General features: G+C 42.7%; 1 protein-coding gene and 1 long non-coding RNA gene across 3 annotated transcripts in view; one reads left to right on the top strand and one right to left on the bottom strand.

Annotated features, from left to right (window-relative positions):
* The window catches only part of LOC118662644, a 44,160-nt gene that overhangs the window by 5,160 nt on the left and 16,463 nt on the right, over positions 1–22,537 (top strand). The window contains exon 2 of the long non-coding RNA XR_004969816.1: positions 8,254–8,431. This is a non-coding gene — a long non-coding RNA (uncharacterized LOC118662644). The remainder of the gene's footprint in view (positions 1–8,253; positions 8,432–22,537) is intronic.
* Positions 18,706–22,537, bottom strand: part of ISM1 (isthmin 1) — a 77,128-nt gene continuing 73,296 nt past the window's right edge. For both annotated transcript variants that reach the window (XM_036321265.1, XM_036321266.1), the window contains one exon: positions 18,706–21,493. In XM_036321265.1, coding sequence (XP_036177158.1) covers positions 20,976–21,493 — 518 coding nt within the window. In that variant the 3' untranslated portion in view covers positions 18,706–20,975. The remainder of the gene's footprint in view (positions 21,494–22,537) is intronic.

The following is a 22,537-nucleotide window of genomic DNA, read 5'->3' as shown; positions in this document are numbered from 1 at the left end:
ACAAGACGGCCGGCAGGGGCAGGCAGTTGTGGAAGATCAGGTCAGCAGGGGAGAACAGTTAGGGGTGACCAGGCCAGCAGGGGAGGTCACTTTGGGGAGATCAGGCTGGGAGGGGAGCAGTTAGGTATCAATCAGGCCAGCAGGGGAGTGGCTAGGGGGCAATCAGGCTGGCAGGCAGGCGAGCACTTAGAAACCACAGTCCCAGATTGTGAGAGGGATGTCCAACTGCTGGCAGTCGGACATCCCCCAAGGGGTCCCAGATTGGAGAGGGTGCAGGCCGGGCTGAGGGACACCCCACTCCCCATGCATGAATTTGGTGCACTGGGCCTCTAGGTAAAACAATAATAAGGAGACTCTAGAAACATTTAAGACAATAGTAAGGAAACACTATGAATAACCAAGTGCACATAAATTCTACAACTTAGATGAAATGGAACAATTTCTCAAAAACCACAAGCACCTAAACTTACCCAAGATAAAATAGGTACCTGAATAGTCCTATAACTGGTAAATCAATTGAATCTATAGTTTAAAATCTTCCACTAAAGAAAATACCAGACCTGGATTTTATTCACTGGCATATTGTAGTAATTATCTTAAGAAGACATACACTAATTATAAACAATGTCCTTGGGAAAATAAAGAAGAGGCAACACTTCTAATATAATTTTATATGGCTGTTATTATTCTGATACCAAAGTTAAACACACTACAAAAAAACTACAGACCAATATTGCTCATGAATACAGATCAAAAACATTAGAAAATCAAATTTAACAATATATAAAACTAACAGGCTTATCGAGCAAATGCACAGCTGATTCAATATTCAAAAATTAGTCAATGCAATCCAGTATATTAACAGGTTAAGGAGGACAAACCACATGTTCATATCAGTAGATACAGAAAAAACATTTGACAAATTTTAACACCCATTCATGGTGAAAATTATCCACAAACAAGGATTAAAATGAACATCCCCAACTTGAGAATGACAGTAAAAAAATCCTACTCCTACCAGCATACTTAATGGTCTAAGTTTGGGAACAAGGCAAGAATGTCTTCTCTTGATATTCATTCCTATTCTACATTAAACTGGAAGTCCTAGCCATCATAATAGCAAGAACAAGGAATAAGAGGCCTTCAGATTAGGAAGGAAAAATAAAAACTGTCCCCATTTACAGATGACATACTTGTCTATGTAGAAAATCTCAAGGAATCTCGAAAAACAAAACAAAACACCTACACACAAAAACCTTTGAACAACTGAAACACCTTTTTTTTAAAGGAGAGATTATTGTATTAGTTTGCTAGGGCTGCCATAACAAAGTATCACAGATTGGTGACTTAAACATTAAAAAATTATTTTCTCACAATTATGGAAGCTAGAAGCCTGAGATCAAGGTGTCGACAGAGTTGGTTTCTTCTGAAGCCTCTCTCTTTGGCTTGTAGATGGCTGTCTTTGTGTCCTGATCTCCTTTTCCTCTAAGGATACTAGTCAGATTAAATTAGAGACCACCTTAATGACCTCATTTTAACTTAACTACCTTTTTAAAGTCCCTATCTCTGAATAGAGTCACAGTCTGAGGTACTGGAGGTTAGGACTTCCACATATAAATGTTGACAAGACACAATCTAGCCCATGACGATTATTAACAATAGCTCCAAAGAAAAATAAATAATTTATAAATCTAAAAACCCATGTGCAAAATCTGTATACTAAGGACTTCAAAATATTATTTTAAAAACCATAGATGTCCTACATAAATGGAGAGACATACCATGTTGGTGGATTATAAGATTAAACATAGTAAAATGTAAATCCTACACAAATTGACATAAAGATTTATTGCAATTATACTAAAATGCTATCAGGATTTTTTGTAGATAAGGACAAGCTGATTCTAAAATTTACATAAAAATTAAAGAATTTAGAATTTAAAAAAAGAAAATTATAAAAACAATTAGGATAAAAAAATTAGTAAAACAATTTTGCAAAAGAAAAAAGTTGGTGGACCCAACCTGATTTAAAGACTACCTTAAAGCTACAGTAATCCAGACAGTGAGGTATTGGGGAAGGAATATACTCATAAATCAGCAAAACAGAATAGATCATCCAGAAAAAGACCCACACAAGTTAGATTAACTGACTTTTTGACAAAGGTGCAAAGATACTTAAAAGGAGAAAGAATATGTGTGTGTGATTTTTTTTTCTTTAACAAATGCTGGAATAATTAAACATTCTATCCAAAAAGTGAACCTTGACCTAAACCTCACACTTTATACAAAAGTTAACTCAAAATGAATCATTGGTCTAAAAATAAAATGTAGAATTATATAAAAATTTAAAAAGAAGACAAAAAACAAAAGAGAAAAGTCTTACCACTATGGGATTTGACATGACACCAACACACAATATAGATAAAAGAAAACTATTGATAAATTGGAATTCACCAAAATTAGTAAGCTTGCTTTGCCAAAGACACTCTTGAGAAAATGAAAAGAAAAGCTACATTCTGAAAGAAAATTTTTGAAAAATACATACCTGATAATCTGTATCCAGAGTACATTAAGATCTCCCAAAACTCAATGGTAACAAAACAAACAACTGGATTTTTAAAATGTGAAAAATATATTTCATTATAGAGGCCACATGGAAGGCAAATAACCACATGAAAAGATGTTCATCATTAACTATTAAGAAAATTCAAACTAAGAAGGTAATGAGACATATAGAAAGTCTAAAATAAAAAATACTGACACTACCAATTGCTAATGAATGGCAACTGGAATGCTCCTATATTGCTGGTATGAATTCAAAAATGGAACAGGCACTCCAGAAAATCATTTGGTAGTTTCTTACAAAGTCAAATATCTACTTATCATATGACCCAGTTATCCAACTCCTCAATTTTTATCCTAGAGAAATAAAATCTTATGTGTACACAAAAACCTGTACACAATTATTTACAGCACTTTTCATAGTTGCCCAAAACTAGAAACAACTTAAATGTCTGTTAGTGAGTGATGGATAAACAAACTGTGGTATATTCCTACAGTAGGATACTGCCCAGTGATGAACCACTGACACACACACACACACACACCACCACCACCACCACCACTACCACCACCACCAACAACAACTTGGATGAATCACAAAGGCACTATGCTCGGTGAAAGGAGCCAGTCACAAAAGAACATACTGTATGTTCCTTTCTGCATGACAGTTGAGGCAAAATTGATGGTTGTCAGTGGTTGCCAGGGGTCAGGAAGGAGAAGGCATAGCATGTGACTACAACAAGCAGTAAGAGAGAGAAGTGTTTTGTTTTGTTTTTTTTGGGGGGGTAGGAATGTGATGAAACATTTTTTATCCATAAAAAATCTCCATTTGTAACTGTTGGGATTGAAGAACAAGGTTTGCTTCCAAGGTGCATGTTAATTACTCTTCTTTTAATTAAATTTATTTTAATAATCAGCTGTACAAGTAGTTTGTGGTATATATGTGGAAAATCATGCCCTAATTGATGAATCAGTTCTTCAAATGGGAAGGAGGAAGGAGTACATATTACCCACATGCCAGTGTTTTGATGTAGGTGGAATTCACTGAAGAGCTGGGCATTTTCGATCTGCCTTTCTCCTGAAGGGAGTTTTGTCTCTGAAGTCATCAGAGGGTTTTTGTCCATGTTCAAATCTTTGTAGGCAACCAGATGGCTGTTCCAGGAAACAGCTTGGGCAGGGGTGAGTTGTATAACGTCCCCCCCCCCCCCCCCCCCCCGCTGCAACCTTTCCTGTAGCAAAAAATTGTGAGCCCTCTCACGACATTTAATCACTACTCTCTTCTGCTTTGTATGGAAATCAAAGTGACAGGATTTTCCCAATTTTATTTATGGAGACAGACATCAGAGGAGCAAAGCAAGAGCTCTAAACAAATACATCTTAACCACGAGGCTTGCATGTGTTGCAGATTTTCTGTCCCAGGACAGATGTGCAACCTCGCTCTTCAGAAGGGACCTGAGACCTCTAACCCCTTGCTAAGAACAAAAGATAATAGTCTCAGTTGTGGTATCACATGTGTTTCCCATGAGAAGGGAGACTCTCCAGGGTCACCTCCCATTTGTCAGACTGTCTTGTGGGCACCCCCTGGTGGTCACAGGTGGAGTGGCTCTTTGTTCTTTGCATCTAGAAGTTCTGGGGCTGGAACACTGGTGTAAAACAAAAAGAAACATTCTGATTTGTTTTTTTGTTTGTTGGTTTTTTTATGGTCAGCAAGAAAGAAATAACTGACCACCAAGAGAAGCAGCAGCAGAAAATGAAGTATCTTCTGACCAAATGGTGTTGACAGGTGGTCATCAGAGCTCGGAGTCCTTGTATTTTTCTCCAGCTGCGTTAGCAAGTTTTTTTGTACCTCCTCCCGCTCCCCATGTTTTACTTTTCTCATGTGGAAAATAGGAAACTTAAACGAGGTTATTTCTAAGTGTGCTTTCGGCTTTACACGGAGCTACTATCTACTATTTATATGTTTAGTAGGTGTCTTCTACTGAGGTGTTGGATGCCATTTCTGCCACCTGCCTGCACCAGCCCTGAGAAATGGAAGAAAATATGAAGAGGTCATGTGATAGCTCTTTGACCTCTGTCTTTTAGCCTTTTCTATATGTGGCAGCAGGAACTTCCATAACATTTCAAAGAGGCGATTGTGATTAGAGCATAATGAAAGCCAGTCGAAGCGGAGTTTAGTTCCTTCCCAAAGGCTCCCCTCCAATCACTATTAACACCCACTCATTTAGGAGAGACTTTGGATGCAAGTTTAAATCTTGCTGAAACCTGAGGGAGACACCCTCTTTCACACCTATGGGTCCCCCCTTGGTTTAAGGCTTCCTAAATCCTGAAGCTATAAGTTGTATTTTCAAAGCACATCTCACAGTTAGTTACATCTTACAGATAACAAGGCAATCGATCCCGACAATGCCCTGGGTATTTTCAGTATTTGTAAGCAGAGCTACTTAATTACTCTCTACCTCCATTTCATTACCTTTGGAGCTTTGAAAGTCAGAGATCCCATGGGGACATGCTTTGTAAAGGGCCACACAACATTAGTGAGTGTTAGTAAAGGCGATTTCACAGTCAGATCCCAAGATGGTACCTGGAAGTTAAAGTGCTTTCCTACAGAACATCAGCAATTACTCCCAATGTTTCTTGGATTAGAATTATAATTCCTCTTCGTGCAACTTGTCCTCATTTGAAGGAAGATAAGTAATGTTTCTTAGAGAAAAACACATCCTACAAGTGATGAGCTGACTACATAGAAACCCAGAAAGAATCACAAGAAATAATGCAATTCCCATTGATCTGGCTATTAAAAAATACAGTATTTGTTTGATGAAGAGGACAGAAAAACAGTCATCTATTCTGCCATAAGGAAGCCTCCATGTCAAACTTCTGGGGGTGAAGAACAAGGTCCAAGGTCTTCATTTTCTTTTTAACAATCAACTCCAAGAACAGTCCATGGCAGGTATAAGAAAAATCAGATCCAAACTGATGAACCCAGTTCATCAAGTGGGAGTTATAAAGTACTTTTAAGATTAAATAAGAGGAGATGTGTTTTAAATGCTTAACAAAGTAAATGATGAAGAAGCCGTAGCCTCTTAGGAATAGCCTCATATTGAGGGAGCCCTGTATGTTTTTGGAAGAAATGCATGGGAGGAACCAACTGCACTGGGAGAGAAATGATGCTGAGCTTTCTCTCTAGAGGGGGAACCCATTATAGGGGGGACCCCGGTGTATAGTCTGTTATCCCGGAAGATGAGCTCTTTCTACCTTCGTAGTGTGATTCTGAGTTTCCTGCCTTGTGACCCTTGAGCCATTGAATTTCCAAGGAGTGACCTCCTTTTCTTGAACCAGTCTCCAGTCCCTTCAGCACCTGTCTTTTTTCCCACAGGTCAGCCTTGGTGTTCCTCCTGCTTTACATGCACACCCCCCACCCCGACTCTGCCCACCACCCCATCCTTTGCGCCCAGAACGATCCAGGGACTGTATCTCTGCTTTCTTGGCCTCTGTCTCTCATCACGGTCCAATTGCTCCCTCATACTGCCTTCTTTTGCTCCCAATTGTTTGGCACAATGCCTGGCAGGTTGGGGATAAAGCTTATGGCACGTGGCTGTGTACCTTTCCTCTGAGGACTCCTTTGATCCTGGGGAATGGCCGGTGGTGGGGCATCTACTCGGAGACATGAAGATGGTGGCGCCTACCCCAGAGCGCACACCTAGCTGTTCTGCGCCGCCAGCAAAGACTGGCTTTGCCAAGTTTCCTGCCTTGCTCTGTCATATGTTGTCTCTTCCTACAGTAATCCGGGGACTCTTTTCATCCCAGGGTTTTATTCCAAATGGAATGTTAAGAGGGTTCAGATGGGAGAGACAGGTCAGGGCCGTGGGGGTGGGGAGAGGTGTGAGCTTGTCCAGATCTGTGGCTTTGCCAGGGCTGTTTTTAAGTTGACACAGGGCTAAATAAAAAGCCCCTTGCTTTGATCTCAGGGACTTCCTGGGTAGACTGTCTGATTAGATAAAGATCACGGATCCCCCACCCCCATCCTTTAGGAAGTATTCAAAGCTTTGCAGCCATTCTGCATCCCGGGCTCCTGTCTCCTTCCCAAAGTCTGCCTCTCTCTGTCTCTTTGCGTCCTTCTCTGAGTCTTGGGATTTTCTCTGTTTGAACGGGCAAAAGAGCCTGAGAAAATAAGGTTTTTATTTCCCCTTTAATTCTTAAGTTGTTTAGAAACAAAGTGGAGGCTTTGTTTGAGAGCCTCATATGGCCCTCGTCTGGTCCTGGGCATCAAAGGGAATTGGTCTCTGTTTGCAACATGGTCAGCGGCTGGGGTGCTTACAAGCAAAGTTGTCGGCAGGTGGAGGGTTTGGAGCGAGAAATATAGTGAGTCCCTGCCTAGGTTCCTCGGTGGAGACAATGGGTGTGAGGTGTATGTGTGTGTGGGGGAGATTCTCTTCTCCTAGAGCAACTGAAACTCTAATCTAGAAGGAGACACCCAGGAGACACCCAGAAGCTGTCTTTGATGTGATGAGGAACTGACTTGGTCTTGGGAGTGGGGTCATTTTAAGAAGTGCTCGAACCTGAAGAGTTGCCAAACTGAAAATCCTCTAGGCCAGGCCACAGCTTTCCAGCTTGGTTGGGGAGGAGAATCTCTTTATGACATTAGAAAACTGAGACTTTGCAAATTTTTTTATTTTACTTAAGCTTCTGTGCTGACCACTGTTCTAAGTGATACACACACAATTTGCAAAACGTCATTGTTAACTCATTAAATCTTCATGACACCCCTTGGAGCAACAGTACCATTTGGTAATCATATATTACAAACGAGGAAACCAAGGCACAGAGAAGTTAAGTACCTTTCTCAAGGTCACACAGCGAGCCCGTGGCAGATTAAGGATTCAAACCTAGACAGGGTAGCCCAAGAATCTGCCTGCCCACCCCCCACAACTCACAACACACACACACACACACACTTAGAAAATCACTAAGAAAATACAGATGGAAAGAAGTTATAAATTTATGAATTCATTAATATTTTAGAAATGTTTACACACACATGAAAAATAGTCACTTGTGGGAGGCAGTTGAATGTAGCGGTTTATTCATCAGTTTCACAAGCATTTCTTTGAGCGCTCACTGTGTGTGCCAGGCCCCGAGATAGGTGCTGGGATGGAGCGGTGCCTGAAACACCAGGGTCCTGTGTGGACGCTGAGGCAACAGGCCTGCGCCCAGAGGCCAGGGTCACGTTCACACTGCAATGCCACGGAGGGTTTTCAGTGGTGTGGGGCCAGGTCCTGGAACTTCCTGGAACACAGCCTTTTCCTCCCTGGACCCAAGCAGCCATCATCGCTTATCCAGAGAGGAAAAGCCCTGCTCTGGGCAGGAGCCGCAGAGGGACTTCTTACCTGCTCCGCCCACACTGGACATAAGAATTTTGACTACAATTGTCATAGCCAGGATGCACATGGGTTAGACACCTGTGGGAGAATCGACTAATTTCCTCTGCAGTATCTTCTTTATTTGTCACAGAATCGTTATTTGTTAGCTGGGGCACCTGGCTGCCTCAGATAAAGTAATATATCTCATCGTCTTTTGCAAACTGGGTGTGGCCGCATGACTAAGTTTTGGTCCATGGAATGCAAAGAGAAGGGGCGTCTGTAACTTCTGAAAAGCCCTTTTTCACTTCTTGCTTTTTTTTTCCCTAACTAGGAAATGAATGTGATGATGTGATGGCTGGAACGTTGGCAGTCATCTTAGACCCAGGGACTGAAAACGGCTTGAGGAGAAATGTGGAGCAAAGAGATTGAAGGAACTTGGATCCTTACCGACCTGGCACTATCTCCTGCAGACTTGTTTTTCACGAGAGAGGAATAAACGTCTATCTTTCGTAAGCCATGGTTATCTTGTTTTTCTCTAACCTAATGTAGTTAAACCTAATGCGAGTTGATACAGCATCCCTCCTAAATAATATGTGATGTGGTTTTATTCTGAGTTTTATCTGAACCTTTGTAAAGTACCTAATGTCTGTCCAATATGTTTCTTTTCTCTTTAATCAGTTAAGTTCTCTTGTTTTGAGCCTTGTCTGTCTCCACGTTCTGCCCTTGGGTTTGCAAACGCAGGATGCTGCCACTGCTTTTTGGGTTAAAATGCCTCCTCAAACACAAAGCTAGTGTAAGTATTTCACACAGCAGTCTGAACTCTCTTGGAATTTGGGAACTATATTTGCTTAATGCATGCTCTACCATTTTTTCCATGGATTTGAGCCTTAGGCTCCGGTAAAAACAAAAAACAAACAACAACATCCAGTGCTTTTCTAGGGCCCATGAGCCCCTCATCAGTGCTGGGGGTGGAGCGGGGCCCTCACGGCAGGGCATGGAGAGTGGGACCACAGGGAGGGGAGCTGGGCCTTTCCCTCAAGCTTCATCTGCTGCCCCCGCCCCAGACCTTGGAGTCCGGGCCACCTCCTCAAAGCAGGCTTGGCAGATTCTGTTCTTTGGTGACTTTTCAGAACTGCCCGTGCTTCCTTCCCTCAGCACCCCCGAGACCTTCCTGCTCACTGCAGAGCCCGGCACAGTCTCCGTGGGACACATGCTGGTCAGAGAGCCCCCTTTCTTTAACCAGACTCCAGCCATATGTGTGCCAGGGGCCTGCTGGGCCTCAGGCCCAGGGATGACAGGTTGCCATGCTCCTCCAGAGGTCTCTCTCTGTCTCTCTATTTTTATATCTACTAGTATCTATCTATCTATCTATCTATCTATCTATCTATCTATCTATCTTATCTATCATCTGTCTATCATCTATCTATCAATCTATCATCTATGATCTATCTATCCTATCTATCTATTATCTATCTATCTATCTATCTATCTATCTATCTATCTATCTATCATCTATGATCTATCTATCCTATCTATCTATTATCTATCTATCTATCTATCTATCTATCTATCTATCTATCTATCATCTATCTATTCTATCTATCTATCTATCTATCTATCTATCTATCTATCTATCATCTATCTATTCTATCTATCTATCTATCTATCTATCTATCTATCTATCTATCTACCTATCTATCATCTATCTATCATCTATCATCTATCTATCTATCTATCTATCTATCTATCTATCTATCTATCATCTATCTATCTATCTATCTATTTCTCATGTGTGTGTGTGGGGGGGGGGATGAACTTAACTTGCAATAATCTTTTTCCTGTAGGTATTATAGCAACCTTAGAATTCTGAAAACCAACCCTTTTTCTTTTGGACAAATAAATGAGGTAGGATATGGGATTTTTCAAGCCGCCATTTCACCTTTCTTTTTTCTCTTTAGTTCTCTCTTTTCTCTGACCTGTGCCTTGTCTAGCTCTTCTTCTGCTCTCCAAGTGACTATTCCCTGTTAGGACTAAGTGAGGCTCATCCCTCAGCCTTGGCTCTGGGACACCTGGACGTGACGGGATCCCCGGCCCTGGGGTGTCTGAGCTGTCTTCTGTGGTTCCTGTTTCTGACTCGATGTAGCAACACCTGGCGTGCTGTGCTCACATCCGGTTCATCCAGCCGAAGCCAGCAGGGGCTGATAGTCTAGTTGTTCTTTTGCTGTTTGGTTTTGGCAATTAAATTTTTCAGAGCAAATGGTGGGCAAACTCAAATGCTGGGTGATGGCGAGGCATGGCCCACAGAAGGACTGAGGCCCAGGAGAAGCCCGCTGGTTTCAGAGGGCCCTGCTGGAATTCAGAAGGTGCTCAGAGGAGAACCCAATCTTACTCCCTCGCATTCCCACCTAGCGTCTGGCTTGGTGCTAGGAAGGGGTGCAGAGGGAACAAAAGTAATCAGGGATACCATCGTCACATTCAAAGGACAAACAGCGAAGGAAGAAACATGGGTTTGGAGCCTCACATATCCAGGTTTCAATATGGCTCTACTCCTATGATGGTGGGCAAGTCTTCTCTGAGCTCTGGGTCCTCACCTGGGCCATTTCAACAGGTGATTGAGATGATTTCCCGATCCAGTGTCCAGCATGAAGGAGATGATCAGGAAGCAGGGGTTTGAGCCTGAACTGGGAGCCAGAGGCTGAGGGTTGGCATTTTCATGCTGCCTCCCAGCTCCTCCTGCAGCCCTGGAGGCAGGGATGCAGGGGAGAGGGAGCTGGGCATCAGAAAGGGGCGGGAGGGGGGAGGAGGTTGGCTGGAGGCTCTGTTTACCCCAGATGGTGCACATGAAAGAGGGGGAAGTGGGGAGAGGCAATGCATGCTTCTCTTGGAGGAACCGAGGTGGCTAGTAGGAGTGGCTTTACCACCTGGGACGGGTGACTACAGGTGTCCCGACCACTATCAGCCCATGTCGCCTGCACACCCTCCTCTGTGTGTGGACTCACATGTGCCAAGGGGCGTTAGGATAATGACCTTGTACAATGCCATCCACACTTACTACATCATTTGTTTTTTCCTTTCAGTTTTGCTCACTTTTAATACTTAGTTTAAAACATAGCCTATAGCGAAAATAATATAACAATTGTGCATTACCCAATAATCAGATTCAACTAGTATTAGCATTTGGCCATGTACATATTTTTAGGTTTCTTTTTTTTTAAAAAAAGGAAATAAGATATTTCCTTTAAAGTTTTCCACATCTCCCCCGCCCACTGCCATTCATTTCCAGAAGAAAATGTTATCTTGAAGTTGGTGGTTAGCCTTCCTGTGCATAATTTAGTACCTTTGTTACCTAAGTCAGTATCCAGACATCATATGGTATTGTTTTGTGAGTTTTAAAATGATTGAAATTGTATAATACTTTACAAGTCTATTTGCAATTTGTGTTTTTACACATTATACTTTTATGACACATCTGTGACAAGATTCATAGCTCTAGATCAGCAGTTCTCAACCTGTGGGTCACAACCCCTTTGGTGGTCGAACGACCCTTTCACAGGGGTCGCCTAAGACCATCAGAAAACACATATATAATTACATACTGTTTTTGTGATTAATCACTATGCTTTAATTATGTTCAATTTGTAACAATGAAATTGGGGGTCACCACAACATGAGGAACTGTATTAAAGGGTTGCGGCATTAGGAAGGTTGAGAATCACTGCTCCAGATTACTTATTTTAACAGCTGAATGGCATTCCATCTCAATAATACAACATGGTTTATTTGGCCATTCCTATGTTGGTGGACAAGTTAAGTTGTTTCTAATTTTTGATAAGACGAAAAAGGGCCCATGGGAGTGAAATTTGCGGAATTCTGCCATGACAGCTTCAAGTTTACTAGGTGTAGTCAAAGTATTCTCTAACGTACATCACCATAAACAGTGGCAATAAGCACTCTGTTTTCTCACCAACTTTCCACCTCTGGGTATTATCCATTTGTTTTGCTAAATAAAATGGAGCAACTCTGGTTTATTAATTACAACCACGAGAATTCTTCACACCCTCATCTAACCCCGTGCTACCTGTCACATTGTCATCCGAGTTAGCCCCATGAACCACTCATTTGTGACAAGGGTTTCTGTTCATTCTTTTCTGTATCTCCAGCAGGGTAAAGGGTGACACGCACATAGTAAGTGCTCAGTACACAGGTGGTAGCTTAAATCTAGAGAATGAAGAGATCAAAGAACAGAGTGATTAGGGGAGACTTAGTGTAGGGGTAGAACCAAGGCTGGTCAAAGAATCAGAACCTTCAAATACTCCATGTCAACCAATGGAATAATTTTAGAAGACTTTTGAGCAGTGTCTACTAAAGTTGTGCATGCCCTATGACCTGTTAACTCCGCTCCCAATAGAGGTGTGTGCATATGGGCACTAAAAGACACCCGGACTGTTCACAGCAGCACATACATAAAAGCTCCAAAATGGCAACCACCCAAATGCTTACTATGGGAGAACAGTTAAATAGCAAAGTGCAATACTAGACAGTGATGAGCCTGAATGGCCTATATCTGCAAAAAGGGGTATGGAAGACCCACACAATATGATGTTGAGCAAAAGATGCCAGACCTCAAGGAGTATATGCTGTGCAATTCCATTAACTTGAAGTTCAAAATAATGCAAAAAGAACCTAGCATAAAAATTATGATACTTTTGTCTAGCCAGTGTTGCTCAGTGGTTGAATGTTGACCCATGAACCAGGAAGTCAGGGCACATGCCTGGGTTGCAGGCTCAATCCCCAGTAGGGGGTGTGCAGGAGGCAGCTGATGAATGGTTCTCTCTCATCATTGATGTTTTATCTCTCTCTCTCTCTCTTCCTTTCCCTGAAATCAATAAAAATGTATTTTTAAAAATTGTGATACTTTTGTGGGAAGTGGGTCATGAGTGTAAGGGGGCACAGGAGTGCTGGTAATGTTTTATTTATTTTGTATTGAGGTAAAATGAACATATGATGAAATTTAATTTTAAGCGCACATTCAAAGAATTTAAACAAATACATACAGTTGTGTATTTACCACCATAATCAAGATATGGACCATTTTTATCACCCCAGAGAGCTCCCTTGTGAACCTTATGTTCTATTTCTTGACTTTGATCATAGGTTTTGGGCGGTTCTCAACCTGTGGGTCACGAACAGTGAAAACACATCCTGCATATCAGATATTTACATTACAGTTCATAACAGTAGCAAAATTACAGTTATGAAGTAGCAACGAAAATAATTTTATGGTTGGGGGTCACCACAACATGAGGAACTGTATTAAAGGGTCGCGGCATTAGGAAGGTTGAGAACCACTGGTTACATGATGTGTTCACTTTGTGAAAATTCATTGAGCTGCACATTTATGACACATGCATTTTTTCTAAATACATATTATTCATCAATAAAATGTTCCAAGAGTATTAAAAAACAAAGATTGGCCCAGAGAATGGCAATTGGCTACAAGATGGTCGATTGGGTGGCAAAAAGAATGGGGAGATGGAATATCAAAGAAGGGGGAACAGAAAGTCAGTCTGAACTTTTATCTCAAGCCTTAGATTTATGCACTTGCTGTGGTTAAGGGGTGTGAAGCAGACTTGATCTTCCAGAACTGGATCCCTGCTGTCTTCCCCTTTCCCCTCTTTATAACATCCTGTACCTGTAAGAGAGAGCACTCAAGAGTGGCTCAGTGGTAGACTTTTTCCTGAGACATGGAGCAGGTGGCCTTGGCCTCCATCAGTAGAATCCCCAGGTGAGGATCCTAAAACATCCTTGACAGAAAGTTCTGACCTTCATAGCAATCAGCACAGAGTCCCTTGTTTTCTTTTGACCGGAAGAGTCATGGTCATGTGGTTCTGAGTTGTGAGTCCTTTGGAGCCCAGTTCCTGGTCTTATCTGCGCAGGATCCAGCCATCCCTGAGGTGGGGGGTGGGGGGGGGGGGTTGGAGGCTCCTGGAGACAGGTGCCTCAGTGGTATGGGTCTCTTCAGCCTCCTCTTTATAAAGACTTCACTTTAGTTATGCTGACAACATAACCAAAGAGTATTTTTTTTTTTTTTTGCCTTTCTCCTCCCTATGCTGAGCTCTCCAAAGGTTACAAAAAGGTGGTGGTGGTGGAAGGGGAATAAAGCAGAGCACAGATAGACAGAGTGAAACTGCATGTCTGGTGGTGTCATTTTAAAGCGGTACTTGTTAAGATCTGCTACCATTCCCGTTCACTAAGGAATTAAAGGTGTACTGCAGTTAGACTGTTCTCTTCCACGGCCTATAAAATATTTGGCCATGACCTTTGTGAAAAGTAAACTTAGCCACATTAAAAATTCCTTTTTATTTTTTAAAAGTCAGGCTTGAAATTTTTATATCCTTTGAGTCATATCCTCGAAGCAATTGGCTGATTAATTCAAGAAATGTTTCTTTCCCAACTCAAACATGACATTTTGAAAATCATCCATGAATTACATGCTCCAAGAATGAAAGGCTTTTCTATGTCATTTAAAAGATTTTTTTTTCCAGTTTGAGGGCAATCATGAATATCTATAAGGGCACATTTATCACTCCCAGAACAGATAGAAAATTAGCAAAGTCATAAAACTTGTATCCAGCTTTGCTATTGCAGCTGTGTCTCAATCATGCTCCCCCTTCCCGCCCCCCACATTCTCCCCCGCCCCCCACCCCGCCAATTCCCCTGCTGTTAAAATGGTTAAGGATGATGTTATTTTTGCCATTACAGGCAAGGAACTGGTCTTTATGTGTTGGCTTTCCAAATCTCTACATAGAGATCTGAAAAAAAATAAATCTGTATCTAATCTTTGTTCTTCTGCTGGGGTTCAACAAAGTTTCTAGTCCCACCCTGACTGGGTGGCTTAGTTGGTTGTAGTGTCATCCCATCCACTAAAAGTTTGTGGGTTCTATTCCTGGTCAGGGCATGCACATGAAGTAACTGATTGATGTTTCTCTCTCACATTGATGTTTCTCTCTCTCTCTCTCTAAAAAAAAATCAATAAAAACATATCCTCGGGAAAATTTTTTAAAAAATGATTTGCTAGCCCCATAATTTTGTTCCTGAAAAGTCTTACCTTCTGATCCAAGAAAATGTCTCTCTTCTAGTCCCATAGGGTAAACCAATACTAAACCAGAAAAGCCCTGGCTGTAAGCTTTCTGCCCTCATCTACACTACTGTATTCAGGATCTGTATACATGGATATATGTTTCTGTATATATCCACCCAGTAATTACTGAGGCAAGCCTTTAATTAGTCTGAAATTATGCAGGCATAATGGTGACAACCCACACATTTTTCCATTGGAAATTGTAAATGGATGACAAAGAGAAAACCCCATCCTCTCTCCTCACCACACATACTTCCTGAGGAGCTTTTGCATGACTTTTTGAACATCAGGCCAGAATCACTGCTCACAGGGGTGTTGCTCACTGTGGCTCAAAGTGTGGTTCATAGAATAGGACTGGTTTATAGCCAGGAAGGAGATGAATTCAAAAATTAAGAAAAGATGTGCAGAAGCTTTTAGAGGTATTTGGCAGAGTCATTTTCTATCTGTTGCATCTCATCATAAAAGTTAGGAGTTTATTTTTTGGTAATAACTCAGTGGTATTGAAATTTAGTAGAGCTCTTATCTCTGCTCAGAATGAGATTCAAGTTTCTTTTTTGGTAGAGTGACCACCAGCACAACCTCATCTCCACATAAGCATGATGACACTAATAATAAGATTATATCTGAATAGTGCCTAGTGAGTATTAAAGCATAAAGTGATGTCTGGGTTTGGGAGATGATTCCAGTGAGTAAGAGTAGGGAAGTGTAAATGTAAGACAAGCTTGGGAAGGAAGTCAATAAATGGTGTTTAAACAAGCAGGTGACTGCCGTGGACAACTGGAGCTCAGTCCCACTGGGAGCTCCGGGAATGGCATACAATGTGCTTGAGACTAGCCCCACTTGAGGGCTGAGGGAGCTGGGCTTTGATCCACCAGGTTTCTGCCTGTCAACTGTTAAGTTCTCCTGGAGGACACTTGCACCTCAGTCTTCCCCTGTGTAAGCCGAGTGGGCCCCACTGGCTAGAGTAAGCCACGAGATAAAGAGTTGCAGGAGTTTCCAATTGAAAGTTGGGCTGGTATACACAGGTATGGCAAGTGCCAAGCAGATGTGAAGGACATCAAAAGCATCTGCCAATGAGCAGGTAGGATGGGTGTTTTCTCTAATTTATCGATAGTGAACTGAGGTCTGGGTTAGCTCTATCATACCAAGTAGAAGGTGCTGATGGCACGAGAAGGAGCTCTCTCTTTAGTCACCTACTTTGGGCCCATTTAAAGCCCTTTCCACTGGCTTTCATTCCTGCCTTGTGTAATCAGGTAGTGGGAGGTCTACCTCTGCAGCGAAGACTGACTGGGTACTCACACAGCCCATCTCTGCTTTCTGAGCCTCCAACTAGACTCCATTTCCCAGTCTTCTTTGCAGAGGAGCTCAGTGGACAGATATGTGACAACTGAGTGGGAGTGATGTATAACACTTACCTGCCTGACCTATGCAACCCCTTATGCATATTCTACCTGCTCTTTGTCCTCCAAGCAGGCTGGAATAGGGATGACCCCCAGGGTACCCTAGAGTCACACTTGAAGATGGCTAAGCCACAATATGGAAGATGCCTTGATTCCTGGGTTGTGACTTAGAAGAGAGCCACTGGACCAGAAACATACTCTTTGGATTTTTATTGTGGTAAGCCACTGGGATTTTGAGGATTACCTATTACAGTAACTAGCATTACTTGAAATTTAATGCAACATACACATGTGATCAAATAATTTATTTTTCTTTATATCATTTGCCATTTTCTCAGATTATGTACTTATTTATTGGTTGTCTATCCTCCAACAGGAAGACTTGAATTTGTACACTGCTGTATCTTTGGCATCTGGAACAATGCCTGGCAACTAGGAGATGCTCAATAAATTGTTGTCTAGTCACTCTATACCAATGCCCAAACTTCACTGCAGATGGGACATGACAGGCCCTGTTCTAGGAACTTCTCGTCTCTTATCTTAGTTCATTCTCTCAACAACTGTATGAGGACACTGAAATGCCTAGAGGCTGGTTAACTTACCTCCTGGTACCCAGCAGGCAAGTAAGGGAGCAAGGACTGGAAACCAGGCGGTTTGATTCAACCCTCAAACTCTTATACCCTTTGCACATTGTCTGAGAACATCTGCCAGGTGCAGTGCTAGGAGCTGGGGTTATAGGAAAGCTGAGGCATAGCACCAACCCATGAAGTCTACTCAACAGGCAACAACATGGGGTTTACGTGCAGTGAGGGAAACAGACAGTCTCTGTTCTTGTCTTGGAGCTCTGCTACTTATCTAATCTGAGCTAGGACTCAGCTACAGGATCAAAACTTCTTTTGTATAATGAGAACAAAGCAGACTATGTAGAAATGAAGCCAGATCCTCTGTCTCCAATGTGAGACACTATAAAGGGTGGCTCAGGGACACTTGGCAAATTTGAACAATTTGAGCAAAGGCAGGGTAAGAGGGAGCAAAACAAATAACAAACAGACAAACCAACCAACCAACCAACCAAACGATCCTGTGAGTGTTGCGAAGAGTTAGGAAGAGAGTAGAACAAGGGGTTTCGGTTAAGAACGTGGGTTTGGTGATCAGACAGAACTGGTTTCAACCAGCTGAGGTGTTAGTATCTTGGGCCAGTTCACTAGCTTTGTTGGGCTTCTGTGCAATGGACTTAATATGCCTGCCTCCCACGTAACGTGATTAGCACACAAGCACAAAGTGTGTGCTCAGGAAGAGTGGCTGGTATAGTAACTATTCTTTGATCCCGGGCTTAGGATGGAGAACTCCACCCTCCTGGCCACTGAGCTATGAAGACAGAAACACTTGGGAGCCTATAATCATGGTGGACACATCCGAGCTTAAGAGAAAAGCTCAGCACCTACCCAGCCTCTCCCTCAGCCTTCCCATGTGCAGCCACTAGAGGGCCTTGGGTATCTCTGTTTGCCACTATAGGTTTGCTCACAGGTGGCACCCAAGAGGCCCAGAGGCCCAGTGAATTACTAGAAACGGGACTCTCTCTGCAGGGGAGGCAGAGGAGCACAGCATTTGATGAGAGCAGCTGCTGAGGGGTCACAGTTCCAGGTGCTGCAGGGGAGGGTGCAGAGAGCCTGTTCTGCTGCCGACAATCTTCCCATGAGGGAATTAATTACTTGGATGACCCTGGGGCTGGCTTGGGACCCTTACTGAATGAGATAAAGTCCCCTGGTCTTAGTAGATCCTGAGCAGAGGGGTATCGATTTCTGAGGATCACTCATTGGCCTCCTAGAGCTTTGGGACGGAAAACTAGCTCATCCTGATAGAGGCAGATTGTAGTTTAGCAAATTTCCAGAGGTGTGAGACTATCCTCATGAGGTACAGAATGCTAGGCGTGTTCTCAGAAGGTGAAGAGCCCAGTAGCTCTCCCCTGCTCCAGATTTACCCTACCTTCCAGCTCTCCGTTAATTAGATCAGCAAGGGCTGATACGAAAATGCTCATTGGAAACATTACTCATCTCAGTTATCCTCACTGTAGGAGAGAAGAGGTCTGGAACCTTTAATCTCCCGTTCTAAATCCTTAACATGAACACTTGTGCCATGGCTCCATAACTTGTCACTCTTGTTTCTCTGCGCATCACTCTAAACATCCCAGTTTTCAGGAAACACCACACTCTTTCCTAGCTGCTTGTTTTGGTCCATACAGTTTTGTTTGTTTGTTTTTTTTTTTACTCAAAATGCATTCACTTCATCCTCCCACTTTGCTGCTTTATGAAATACTAATTCTCCATCAGACCCAACAGGTACTTCCGGATTCCTGCTTCTATTTTCCCATCATGCCTTGCACTGACTCTTAATAGAATAGAACACATATCAGAGGGTGTTATTGCTGTACATTTTTATCTCTCCTCATCGCTCAGTTGAAGTTCTCATGTGTTTCATCTCCAGCCTCTGCTTGAATATCTGTCCTGACAGAGAACTCATCACCTCAAAGGTAACACATTTCATTGCAATCATCTCTCTTTGCAAAAATAGCTGCCCTAGTATCAGAAACCAAATCTGCTTCCCTGATATATAGACCTATTGATTCTCTCCCTACCGATTCAGTTGCTTAAAATTCCTCCAGATATGATTAAGGCTTCTCATTTCATAATTGGAAATAAATCTCAACTATAAACATACTGAGAGTGGGCCATACATGAATAATTCATTCTAAAGTGTAAATGACTGATAAGAGATTTTCCATAAGAACAAGAATTTATTAGGCAAACCTAAGGGTAGGATTACTTGGAATACCAAAGACACCAGGAATATGAAGATACCAAATATTTGATATAGTAGAAAGAGCATTGGGCTCGGATGTGAAAGAAGGGTCTTATGTGATCTATTTTATGTGAGTTTTGCTTTTGTCATCTGGAAAAAGAGTAACTTGCATTATGAGTAGTTCTACTTATTACCGTAATTGCAGATTCTGTTTGGAAGCAGCCTCACTCATTTGGGCTGTCATAAGCGTTTGCTCTGGCTTGGTCTTCATAGCTCTTTCTTAGCTCTGGGGTGGAGGAGGGGCAAAACGTTGTACCTGTGTCAGTGAGCTTCATCCTCCTGGGGCTGGACTGACATTCTTGGTGCCAAAGATGCTATGACTTACACCACCCACCACTAAATCAGTCAATGAGCCTTTTATCCCCACTTGGCTTGAACCTTTCACGCCCTTGCCTCACAGCCCTGCTTCATCAGAGCTCTTTATGGTATTTGCATCATAAATATTTGCAAGTAACACATTTACTGCAGGTAACACATTTTATTATGATTTTATTATATATTCTCTTTTCCTGGAGTTTTGCAAGTAAAGATTGCATAATAACCAACTCTTTATTTGCCCTAAGTTCCACACCACAGAACCAGGTCAAATTACAACTGCTTGATTCACTAGACTCAATGACTCAATAAATACTTTACAAAAATAATGTAGTTATTTTCCCTTCTTAAAACATAAAAAAATTAGGATTTCCTAGACTTGAGTCCTCCTCCTCCTTTTATATTTATTTACTGTGAATATATTGGTGAAGAAAAACAAGTTAAGGTGGTATTAAAATAAAATAGATGACATGGGGGTCCATGTTATTTTCCCATTTATCATTGCAAAAGTGCTATTCTGTTTTCATGTCTGACTTTCCTGCAGCCTTCTGGACCTATTAAGGCATGAACCAAAATTGTGCCATTCTGAAGCCTTTTAGTAGAATCAAAGCATTAAGCTAATAGTGGCCTTTTATTTTAAAAGCCTATTTAAAACCAGGCCTCAGATTTGCCCCTAAAACATCCATTTGCCCCCACCCCACCCCCTTTCTTAGTCAGGCAAGGGCATTTTGGACACTGAGACTTCAGCAAGGTGCCTCATGACGAAATCATATTTGGGATAGGGTGGGTGTTTTCTTGTTTTGATATATTTCTATTGAGTTATTTTTAAAGACAGCATTACACATTCCCTTTCTCCTCCACCTCCCTAAGCCCTGTCTGCACTCTCACAGAAGCGATTAAAGTTTCCCGTTGACAACTCCAGAGAAAAGGTTACGCTTAAGTCACATTCATATTAAATAAGTTATAGATAAAAACTTATAATGTTTACAACTTCAGTCTCTTTTCCCCCTCTGCTTGGCGAGGAAACCCTGGATCTGGGTGTGACTTGAACCCCACCCACTGTAGCTTCCAGGTTCTCCTGGCTTCTGCGTCCTCATCCTCCTCCCCACACCACGCCTAGGAGGAGTCCCACGGAGGTCTGTGGGCATCGTAGATGGCAAGGGTGGCTTCAGATGGCAGACACCCATGGCCTGGTACCCATGGCTAGTGTGATTTATGAAACATACGCATGTGGTCCATGCAATGCAAACACACACGAAGGCGGATCAGAGGGACTGCGCTCTAGGCCGCAGATCAGTGCAGTGCGTTTGTGTCCCAAATCCCGGAGCTGGTCTCTCTCTAATACTCCCTGGCCTCTTGGAACTGCTTGATGTAATCTTCGTCCGAGGGGCTCTCAGTGCACTTCTGCCCGTTGTTGGGAGGCCGGGCTTCGTTATACCGGCTCCAGTCGCCCTTGCAGAGGATCCAGGGCAGGATGTCCACCTTGTAGTGCAGCTCCGCCGAGAACTCAGTGCTGATGAGGTTGGGGGTCCCCGCCCCTTTGCCCCTGGTGATGAGCTGCATGTTGTCGCCGTAGCAGCAGTGCTGGGCGGCCAGCGTGGTGCTCTCCAGGGACAGCATGGAGCGGATGCAGTAGCGGGCGCTGGGCTTGTAGATCTCCAGCTTCTCCTTGGGCCCGCTGGCGTCCTTCCAGCGGAAGTCCTTGCGCTTGATGCGGTCGAAGATGTCCGCGCTGCTGTAGGCCACCTCGGTGGGGTAGGAGCAGGGGCAGCTGGGCAGGTCATTGATGACCTTGTGCATGTACTTCTTTAAGAACTCGCTCTTGCAGCTCATCCATCGCTCACAGCTGTCCGTGTCTGGAAAAGGCCACAGAGAAACCCTCTCACCACATGCAAAACAGACAGCAGGTGACATTGCCACCGACCCCTCTCCCAACCCCCTCCCAGAGCCAACCCCTGCAGCCCCTGGAACCACCGGTCCTAGCTCACCTCCCTTTAACTTGAGAAGTTTGAACTTGACTACCTGTACACCATCACTAGATTTAACCATCATTATATATGCTTTATAGTTTTTCATTGTTTTTGGAAATATCTGACATTATTATCCCTAAGTCTAAGTTTTAGTAGGTATCTACAAAAAGTAAAAATACAAAAGGAGAATATTGGGATATGGGGTTAACCATACCCCATTATCACCCATAAGAAAATTAACTCAGAGAGCCATTTTAAATCTCCTCTTTCAATGCATGGTGATGGGGTAGAAAATGCTTACAAGCAACATTTGTAGGGTTGAGTTGTATTTCTGCTGGTCACTGACCAATTAAAACTAGGTCTAGTGCCCTAACCTCTTAACCTTAAGCACTAAATGGCAACAATTATTATCTGCAAATCCGTATGAAAAGATGCCTCCAAAGGGAAGCAGCTGGCTGGTGGCCCCAGCTTTTAAGGAACCTAACATTTAGGCCAGAAGCCCCCTTACCTATAAGCCTGGAGCCTGAACCCGCCCCCATAGCTGTTGTGTTTGGCCTTTGCAGTATGAAAAATAGTGAATTAATTGCTAAGAGTTGAAATCGGTGGTTCCACGTATTAATATGGCTTTCTGGTTTAAAAACCAAAAGATATGTTTATGCTGGTCCTGCATTGCTCTATGGCAGTGGTCGGCACACTGCGGCTCGCGAGCCACATGTGGCTCTTTGGCCCCTTGAGTGCGTCTCTTCCACAAAATACCCCGTGCGGGCGTGCACGTACAGTGCGAAGTTGACTTAAAACTTTAAGTAAAGTTTATTAAGTTAATTTTAGGGAACGTTGTGGAGTGAAAGAAGATGTAGTGTCGAGGATTGAGAACGGTATGTTGAGATGGTTTGGACATATAGAGAGGATGAACGAAAGGAGACAGACGAA

This window comes from Myotis myotis, unplaced genomic scaffold (genome assembly GCF_014108235.1).
Source record: "Myotis myotis isolate mMyoMyo1 unplaced genomic scaffold, mMyoMyo1.p scaffold_m19_p_9, whole genome shotgun sequence".
Taxonomy (NCBI): Eukaryota; Metazoa; Chordata; class Mammalia; order Chiroptera; family Vespertilionidae; genus Myotis; species Myotis myotis.
The sequence above is the reverse complement of the archived record's forward strand: the minus strand, read 5'-3'. Positions and strand labels throughout refer to the sequence as shown.